Source organism: Alosa pseudoharengus, unplaced genomic scaffold (assembly GCF_046254945.1).
Source record: "Alosa pseudoharengus isolate Yale_2024_CS ecotype anadromous, Long Island Sound unplaced genomic scaffold, YU_APseudo_1.1 YU_APseudo_1.1_scf_2, whole genome shotgun sequence".
NCBI classification, from domain to species: domain Eukaryota; kingdom Metazoa; phylum Chordata; class Actinopteri; order Clupeiformes; family Clupeidae; genus Alosa; species Alosa pseudoharengus.
In genome coordinates this window covers 20,826,787-20,836,936 of record NW_027468663.1, presented here as the reverse complement: position 1 = coordinate 20,836,936, position 10,150 = coordinate 20,826,787, and the positions used below count along the sequence as shown (strand labels likewise).

At 46.6% G+C, this 10,150-nt stretch overlaps 1 protein-coding gene across 3 annotated transcripts in view; it reads right to left on the bottom strand.

Moving 5' to 3' along the window:
* LOC143134055 (myomegalin) overlaps positions 1–10,150 on the bottom strand; it is a 47,976-nt gene that overhangs the window by 26,233 nt on the left and 11,593 nt on the right. Inside the window, exons 5-9 of one of the 3 annotated variants that reach the window (XM_076294122.1) lie at positions 9,920–10,076; positions 9,070–9,123; positions 1,049–1,186; positions 735–854; positions 35–127 (exon numbers count right to left, since the gene is read on the bottom strand). In XM_076294122.1, the coding sequence (XP_076150237.1) occupies positions 35–127; positions 735–854; positions 1,049–1,186; positions 9,070–9,123; positions 9,920–10,076 (562 nt within the window). Of the gene's footprint in view, positions 1–34; positions 128–734; positions 855–1,048; positions 1,187–3,006; positions 5,247–9,069; positions 9,124–9,919; positions 10,077–10,150 lie in introns of those variants that run through there. The other 2 variants (XM_076294121.1, XM_076294119.1) reach the window with 2 other exon arrangements.

The window sequence follows — 10,150 nt, the reverse complement described above, 5'->3', positions numbered from 1 at the left end:
AGAAGTGTCTGCTAAATGTAATGTAATGTTGTACCTGTGCTTGCTGGAGCTGGTTGCGGTGGGCCATCTCTCTCAACTTGCAAAGAGTGGCATTTTGGCCCTCGATTAGCTGGTATAGATCTTGGGCCTAAAACGCAAAAGACATGACATGCCATGCCACCGATTTATCTTAGCAGGTCTGAACTATAATCAGGAAGCAATAATAAACCATGTCCCTCCCCATGAACAAAAACACTTTTAGATTCTTACCGGCTAGTGCTTTTCCATACACTTGTGGTATTTATTAATCACTAATCTTACAAAAATCATCAATCTCTTAATCTCAAATCAGGCAAGGCAAATTCTGTATTGTTTTCCCCAGTATTGTTTTCTAACCAAGCCTAAGACAACTACTCTTAAGATTAAGCCGAAGATAAGCCGAAGATACCTTCTCTTTGCAAATATTTACACTAACTATTTAAGACTAACTGGATAAGGATGGCAACAGCCTCAGGCCCAACAGTATGTTTATGTTTTCAGTGCTTTGATTTGTTAACCACACCATGTAGATCAAGGCTGTGGAACTCACAAAGGTATAATTAGAGGTATCTAGCTTGATATTCCCACACGGCAAGCATGCATTATGAGTGTGTGTACAGTATACTAGTGTGTAGGACAGAGAACAGAGAACAAGAGTATGTAAGAGAGTGTATGTGTGTGTGTGTGTGTGTGTTGGGGGGGGGGGGTCGTCTTACCTCACTATCTTTAGTGGAGATGGACTCATTAAGGCCTTGGATTGTGCGCTCCTGACTCTGAGCTGCCTGTCTGATGGAGCGCAGTTCACATTCCATCTCACTCAGCTTCTCCTGCAGCTTCTGCTCACGCATACAGACAGAGAGAGAGAGAGAGAGAGAGAGAGAGAGGGAGAGAGAGAGGGAGGAAAAGAGAAATAAAGACCAATGATGGGTGATATTTAGATCAATATAGTCTCAGCTAACTAGGGCTGATACTTAGACCAGTAGTATTCTGTGTGACACAGTGCCTGTCTGTGGTGCCAGTGGAGTTGTACCTGGTTGTTGGCCTCACTCTCATGGATCTTGGCCTGCAGTGATTGGACATGAAGCTGAGCCTTCTGCAGTTCACTCACACACTGTCCTGCTGCACACTCATACTGATTCAGCTGGGTCTGCTGCTCCTCGATCAGACTCTGCACACACAGAGAGAGAGAGAGAGAGAGAGAGAGAGAGGAGAGAGGGAGAGAGAGAGAGAGAGAGAGAGAGAGAGAGGGAGAGAGAGAGAGAGAGGGATTAACATGGAGGGAGAGGGCATGAGAGAGACAAGGCATAGTGAAGTGCACACGTGTGTCAAACCCACAGGAGAACATCACAAGGACGGTACACAATTCCCGACCAAATGTGGTGTGAGTAATTATGTGCCTGATTCATTGGCCCTAATAATCCACTGATTAATGACCACCTAATAATCAATGATAATGACCACACTCATACAGTGAACTAATCTGGTAATGTGTGTTGGGAGGAAAAAAGTCAAGAGAAAAAGACAGATGTCATTAATATCAAAACTATTTCCAGCACACCTTTACAGTGGCAGTCAAAGAAATAGCTCATTATTAGCGCTAATGCCCTACGCCTGCCTGCAACACAAATCCTGTTGCCTTTTGGTGTTTTAAGCTCCAAACGTTGTCTTCCAGGCAGTGCTGCATGGAAGGCACTAGGGTTAGGTAAGGGTTAGGGTTAGGTGCCTTGAAGTCGATGGTCGCAGCGCTACCTTGAAGTCGATGGTGGGGGCTTAAAACACCATCGAGCAATCCTGTTCTACTATCAACACATAAGCAAATATGCACACAAGCCCATATTTATGGGGGGCAGCACTGTGAGATATAGTGGGAGTTCCAAGGGCAGTGAGGAACAAAACACTTGCTCTCTCAGTGAAACATGTGATGGCGTGGCCTCAGGGGTTTGCTGTCAGTGAATATAGGCCAGCAGATCTGCCTCCCTCCCTCTTCCACTGTGCGTTAGCCAGCCTATTTAGGGCAGCGTGGATGCACCAGCGGTCGCCTTTTCAGAGAGGGGAGATGTGCAGGCAAAAACCGCTCTCTGCTCTGGGAGGTTGGTCAAGGCAGAGCTCACATTCACATGTGTTAGGTGTAATGATATTGCAATGTACGCATCAAATCATGCTATGTTTTTCCTTCCCTATGTTTATCTACCTCTACATGTAGCTGTTATGAACAGCAATAGCCTGCGTCAGTCCTTTGTCTTTCCACATTACGTCTCGTTGACTGACGGCAGACATGTTTGTATTGGTCCTGTGTAGGGTTGACCACAACCATCAGTTGAAGGTGTATCTTTGAATATCCATGAGTGCATGGAGCACAATGACATGGGAACTACATCAGTGATCTTTCTGAAACACATCACCATTGGACCATTAGACCACATGGACCATTCAAATGTCATACCAATGATGAGTCTGTTATTCTCTACAAACCTATTAGGGCTACGCTTACCAACAAGAGTTGTGCTAGTGTGACTTGCTGTCTTATGAGACTGAAAAATAACCCACGGCTGTTCTTAACACTGACAAATGGATTACAAGTCTAATGCCACACGATACATGGTCTTAAAGAGACTCTTCACAGTCCTCAGGCAACAGTGCTAGATGGTGACATCACATACAGAGAACTCCATGTACTCATTTGTTTCAAATTCTTTAGGACAATGCCTTAAAATAATAGAGCTATTCATTGTTTATGAAGACAGACTGGAGATAAGAGATATTTTCTTCCCGTGTAAAAGTATCTATTCTTGGCTACTTTACAGTTAGCCTCAGACAAACTCTTATGGCGTTACGAAATACTCTTATGTAATGGTGTTATGTTAAGAGCCTAGATGTAAAGTTCAGGGCCCATATTCTTTAGGTATGCATGGATCATCACTCCCGGTGCCCACACAAAGTTCATGATGGAGCTTTTCATAAAATAATGATGAGCCGTTGTTCTGGTACCTTCTGGAAGCGGAAAGGCAAGCACTCCACATACACATCCTGCCACATCTCCTCCAGCTCAGCCAGTTCCAAGCCCAGGTCCACCTGAATGCGTGGTAGAGGCAGTTCTACCTCTGTGAGCTCACACACCCCTCCGCCCACATACAGGCCCCTCACGCCCTGCACAGGGCTGCCCATCTTGGTGCCTGCATTCCTGACACCTGGTTTGACCAGCACGGGCAGTTTGCTCCCCTGAGGGCTCTGGACGGGCCTGTAGGAGCAGTTCTGCAGCAGATACAGAGCCACGGCCAGCTTGTCCGCACTCGCCACGCGGCCCAGAGGAGTCCCCGCGTGCTCCTCGGACAGGCAGTCCGAGTTCTGCTCCTCAGTGGGGTCTTCGTCCAGCGAGTGCTGCTGCTTGCCTGGGGTGGGCACCAGGTCCAGGGACTCGACCGAGGGGCTGGAGCTGGCATGGCCCAGTAGCGTGCGCTCGCTGTCGGAGGCGGTGGTGTTGGTGGTGGGCTGGGAGTCGGGCACCAGCGTGGCCGAGGACGTCTGCTCCTCCTCGCGCTCCTCGCCACTGGTGCTCCCGGCGGCGCTGGCCGAGTAGCGCGTGGACGGGCCGCAGGAGATGCTGCGCGCCAGCTTGCGGGGCACCCGGCACACGGCCTCGTAGTCGGAGTCGGCCACGCGGAGGGCGCTGCAGCCGCGGCAACGGTGCCGGGGCCGCTGGGGCGATGAGAGCTCGGAGGCTGCCGCGTTGTGGCAGTGGTGGTGCGCGCACTCTGCCAACGTCTGCTCCTCCTCCTCCGCCCAGGACTCATAGAGCGAGTACACCAGGTCTTCCTGCAGCAGGGCGCAGTACTTGGCGTGGTAGAGGCCCGTCATGTCCACGGTGCACTCCTTGGCCGGGCACGGGGCAGCACCGGCGGGCAGCGCGTCGCCGTTGTGCTTGCGGTAGAGGCCGCCGATGCACTGCCTCAGTCGGTCCTTCTCCTGCATCAGCCTCTGGAGCCGCTCGATGGAGAGCGCCTCCACGCGGGCGATCACCGTGTCGAAGCGGTACATGCGGTCCAGCATGAAGGCGCACTTGCTGCAGGCAAACTCCCCGCGCCCGTCACGCGTCACCTCCCGACCCAGGGCGTGTGACAGCAGCACCTGCAGGTTGAGCTTGGCGGCCGGGTGGAAGATCCAGCGCCGCTGGTTGCCGCACAGCTCGCGGGCGCAGATGCGACACACCTCCTTCATTTTGGTATCCAGCATGGGGTCGCCACAGCACAGACCAACAGCAAGAATGAATGGAGGTCTCTGTTCAGTGCTCCCTCAATGCAAGCACTGTCGGGCACCAGTGTTTTTAAACTGAATGCACCATTTGGAGATGAGACAAAACCACAGCTTCACAGCTTTGTTAAAAAACTATACAATTTCAAGTTAGTTAAAAAATATTTTTCTTGCTTAATGGACCACAATCCTGTTTCAGAGCTCATACATTTAAATACAAAAAATACATTTGATTCGGCAAAATAAATCATGAAAATATAAACTATGACTATTCATTTAAATATTTGGCATCTTGCATGTTAAGCAGAGGCAGAATAGGTTACAGCAGCAGAAAAGTGGGGGGCGTTTTCAGACAGCCCATCTTTAATAAGAAATGCCTAGCGATGACAAGCCTGCGCGTGCGACATGCGAGAGCAAGCGACGCTTCAGCGTCCGCCGGATGAATGAGCGTCTACGTAAAAAAAGCAACGATATTTCTGGGTTCCTTTGTACCCCAAAAAACAGAGCATGTCCTGTTCTTCAGTTAATCCCGATGGAAATTCTGGTGCAGTCTTTTGAAAAATTGGTAACATTCAAGACGTATTAGAGTCCATCGGAGGAATTCTTCTGATCCTTTGACATAGTCCTTGGATTGTCACATCTTCCCTCGCTGAACGTAACACTACATCACCACATCCGCTGTCAAGAAAGAGCTCGCGCTGTCAGGGTAATCACCGGTAGTTCTTCAGCCAGACCATAGGACTGCAGGTTACTGGAACTGCGCTTTGTTTGTCCAGTGCGCGTTGAATTTATATATTTTTGACAGAGCAGCGTCGTGATTTCATAATAACAGCAAGCTCTTGTTATAGCTATCTGCCAAGCGACATAGGATCACACTATAAAAGATCCATAAGACAGATAGCAATGATGTGGCAGCGCAGTGGTTGGCGAGACCTGCAAACACGGCATGTACCATTTCCTCATTTAGGGGCGTCGATTTTAACACACTCCGTCACACCATGATTATAATACAAAACGAAGAACATTTTAATGCAGTTGGAATATTTCACATCTTAAGAAATTAACACCGCTGCACTCACTACGATCTAAAAAAAAACCCATCCTCGTATGGTATTTATGAGAAGTGTACGACTACCCACGCAAGTGTTGCATTCTCCCTGTATTCTCTACTAAGTCGCAATGTGTCCAGTTGAGCGAGCAGGTGAAATGTTAATTTGTAATAATTACAAAACGTCCCATGGACGCTGTATAGGCACATATTGCGCCAAGTTGATTATGTTGACGGAAGTCATCTTACAAAATCACCAGCAGCAAGACACCCAAGTTTACCAAAAGACTACCAATAGCACCCACGCCTTTTCACTTCGTCGACTTGTGAGTCAAATACCAAGGTAACCACGTAAAATGGCCCAACAGCTTCAACCCAGCGTCTGGAGAAATAACCCAGCATTTACAGTGTAAGCAATAATGCAAGTGTCACTGTCTTCTGATAGTAGCCTAGGTAGGATATAGGCTAGGCCTATTCGTTTTTTGTGGTGATGACCTCCCCTGCGACCACGTGAGATTGTAGGATTGTAGGCTATAGGTCTATATGAAATATAATATAATTACTAACAAGGCAGTAGACCTAGCCTACAGATTATTTTTGAACCGAGTACCATGCATGCACTACAGAGGGTGGAATTTTAAAACATTCCATGTAATGTAAGCTTGTACATTACATTCGCCTCTATAAAAAAATATAAAGCTGTCAAAAATAAAGCATCCAGTGGCTTATAAAACTTCCAGTGATGTTTAATGAGACCTTATTTGACCACTTCAACTAAACAAAGAAACATTAGTGCTACTTACAGCGGCAAAACTAATTTATTTAAGAACAAACAATGCCTGAAGCCTTGGTTGAACTCATTTCAACTGAAACCAGCTTTGCAAGATCTTTTATTCCATTTCATTGTATTGCAGTACAGATAATCTAAATCATTAGTGCTCCGAAATGAGGAATGAAGACTTTATCGAAGCTCCCATGCCATTCATCACCCATCATTGTTGCCATCCCCACCCACAAATATATACATTTCTGCCTATTTGACAAAGCACTGATCAATACACCACCACTACAGGCAGAAACGTACGTAACCACAAACACTTAAGGTTTCATTACATGACACCAGAGATTACTTAAGAAGCCCATGAATCATTCAGAGTCTGCACTGGCTCTGGGCCTCGTCTGGCCCAAATCCAGCAGATCCACCTCAGACCAGGGCCGGACCTGTGCCGGAGTCACCCGCTACCTGAGGGTGTGAGCCAGAGCTGGCAGGGCAGCAGAAAACCCTGCTGACTAATTAACAGTAAATCACCCGGGTTGTGGACCCTCACTGCTTCACTCTGCCTCTATCAGTGACACGCAGCTGAGTTACGCTGCCCATCCATCTGAGGAAAGGTCAGACTTCATCGAGGGGAGAGAGAGCCAAAGCCCACCTACACAAAGGACATACAGTGCAACCTTGAGGAAAGACAGCAAGCCAATAAAGGAAAGAAGCAAGCAGAGGAGAGGGTGTTTTGTTTTGTGTTTTTAAAATGCCCCCGTTACATAAACTCAGAGGAGCCTAATTTCAAATCCCTCAGCTGGTTTCCATACAAATTGGAGTAAACACTCCTGAGGGCTGTGCAGACAGTCATGCTCTCCCATGTGACTGCAAAGCCCATCTTTAGAGACCCCCCCCCCCCCCATTCCTTTCCTCAAAATAAACAGCACTGAAGAAATGACACCTCAGATCCTCTTACATGGGAAGCACAAGCATAAACCAATCTGATAACTACTCATCGTCGAGTTTCCTATTTACTCATACATACGGTAACACTTAATATTACAGATCCCTTGTTACAGTGTAACAAATAGTGTAACACAGTGAAATACCATGTGTTTATGTTGTATACTATACATCATGGAATGTTGTGTAGTACACTACATACAGATTATTAGTAGGCGTACTCGTGTAATGGAAAATGGTAGGTAGGGGTCGTTGAGACCCACAAGAGAACCATGCTATGCCAATTAAATACAGTGGTAACATGAACTCCAATGCGTATCAGGTCAGATTTTCTGCATATGTTTTTGAGCTCCAATGAAGTTACATTTACTGCTAGAATCAATATGAAAAGCCATACTTACCATCAACTACCTAACTGGTTGCTTAATTGCATGTAGTAACATATAAAGTTGTTATACATAAAATGTATAACTATTATACCTACACCTGAAGCTATTACAATGTATCATGTAGGTGAGGTAAAACTTTAATTTCCCCTTTAGATTTGAATACAACCTCAATGGTTAACTTTGGGGTGCCATCAACCTCTAACCTTACACCATAGCCACAACAGCTTTTTTCTAGAAGAAATAATTACTTTGTTAAACAGGTTTGTCACACTGTGTTTCATTGTGTAGATACACAGTAACAAGGGTTTTGTAATATAAAGTGTTACCGTACATACCCATCATATCTTTTAATATCAAGACAAAATTGCTTTCATAAAAAACAATGCGGTTTGTCAATATGCCATACAGGATAAAGCATTTTAATATGACTTTCTGTGTTGCTGAAAGGAGGCAAGAGCTGAACTCAGAACCTGCAGTGATGACTGTAACATGCTGGGTTTGAGTCCTCAGCGCTCTGAACTCTGTCCAGTGTGTGGGGGCGTACTCTGTGTCAGAGCAATTGGTTAATATTAGCTCAAAAAGTCAGGATGAGTGTAACCTCTTGCAGTAGAGGCATGACCCACTTCAGCAAGCCAAAACACATTTACTCCCACACACACACATACGCCTGCACGTCCCCCCACCCAGTTGTGTGCTCGCAGGAAAATGATCACAAAATTCATGTGTGATCAGAGGAAATACCGGTCTGAGCGCTATGGTGGCTCTGAGGCATTCTCCCCCTCACCGAGAGTTGGCCCCACCAGCGCTTTGGGTGGGGTTGGGACCTGCGTGCGGAATTCGAGCCTGGCTATTCCTGCCAACTCCTTTGCATATTCCAGTCAGCTGATTTACAAGTGAAAAATGTACCTCATGCGTGAAAGGCTGGGCATTTCTATGAAACCCTAATCAACTAGAATTCACTTCAGCACATTTTCTACATGTGTACAGGTCTGTGTAAACAAGGGCTGCAGTGTCTTGATTGACAGAAGAAGTAATCCATAACACATCCCATGTAAAAATAACCCATCACAATCACAATATTACACACTCACCTCTAAATAACATGTTACACAGACTTTTGTGCCACTGAGGATTCTATCACATAACAAACCGCTGATGCTATCAGCGAGTCTTGTGCCTGTGGGATGGGGTCACGTAGCCACTGACATAAATATCGGCCCGTTTGTTTGTCCCCCTCAGCCCAAAATAACTGGGCGCCCTGACTGCTGAGAGACACTCTGGGTAAACAATAGAGCCAGCAGCTGCTATGAGAGGATTACATAAAGTCTCTCGAGGTCAGGTGACAATCAGTCTGCTCTATGGCTTTATGACAACTACTACTGTGCAAACCTCACTCATAAACTCATGGGTTCTTCTGTTAAGAGAGACAAAATATCTGTCTCTAGGTTGTGATCAGTTTGAAGGTGACCTTTGCTACCTTGCTTTTCCAGCAGGGGGAGTGATCTCATCAGCAAAGCAGATGGTGTGTGTGTGTGTGAGTGTGTGTGTGTGTGTGTGTGGGGGGGGGGGGGTGCTGGCACAGCCACGTGTAGACAAACATGATTTCAAATACATACATACACAGACAAGATTTACGCACGCACCTGCATTTCTTGCTGAATTCGCAGTCTCTCCCGGCCCAGCTCTTCTTGATAAAACTGGAAGTGTGAAAGAGAGAGAAAAGTGAGATGATGATGATGATGATGATGATAATGACAGATCCTTTTCATCACACTGAACAGCTGTGAGAGTGTCAGCAGAATGCTGAGATCTAATCAATTGGACCAGTCAGAAAGCATAACTTATTCCTAAGCAGCCTTTTATTTAATTACTGTAAAACGAATACTTCTGCTATACATGTAGCATTTTCTACATCTATTGGACCATCTATCAGCATGAATAGACAGTAACTTGGACATTTCAAGATATTCAGACTTTGCATATGGGAATGTCACAGTGTAAATATATATATTGTGTGTGTGTGTGTGGTGTGTTGACTTCAAGAAAGCCCTGCAGTGTGGTATGTGTTAGTGGCCTTGACCCAAAATAAAACAGTTCAGAAGCTGTTTGTGTTATGGCAGCAATGACAAGAACCTGTTTGTGTGTGTGTGGTGTGTGTGTGTGTGTGTGTGTGTGTGTGTGTGTACGTGCTTGTGTGCTTGTGTGTGTGTGCGCACATGTGTGTGTACGTCTGTATACGTGTATGTGCGTGCGTGCTTGTGTGTGCATGTGCGCGTGTGTGTGTGTGTGCGTGCATGTGTGTGTGTGTGTGTGTGTACGTGTGTGTGCTTGTGTGTGCATGTGCGCGCATGTGTGTGTGTGTGTGTGTGTGTGTGTGTGTACGTGTGTATGTGTGTGCTTGTGTGTGCTTGTGTGTGCATGTGCGCGCATGTGTGTGTGTGTGTGTGTGTGTACGTGTGTACGTGTGTGCGCGTGCCTCGTGTAAGCTCTCACCTCTGCATCTCTCTCTTTCTGCAGTAGTGAGGAGTTGAGATCCTCCACCTGTTCCTCCAGCTGTTCCACACGCTCACCCAGAAGCTTCTTCTCCCCTGTCAGCTCCCCGATGACTCGCTCCTTGCTGCAGAGCGCCTGCCTCAACTCCTCGATCACTCTAGAGCAGGACAGGGCAGAAGAGGGGGATGGCTGTCAGATCGAGCAGCTCAGTGCCAACCAAACTAAACTTGT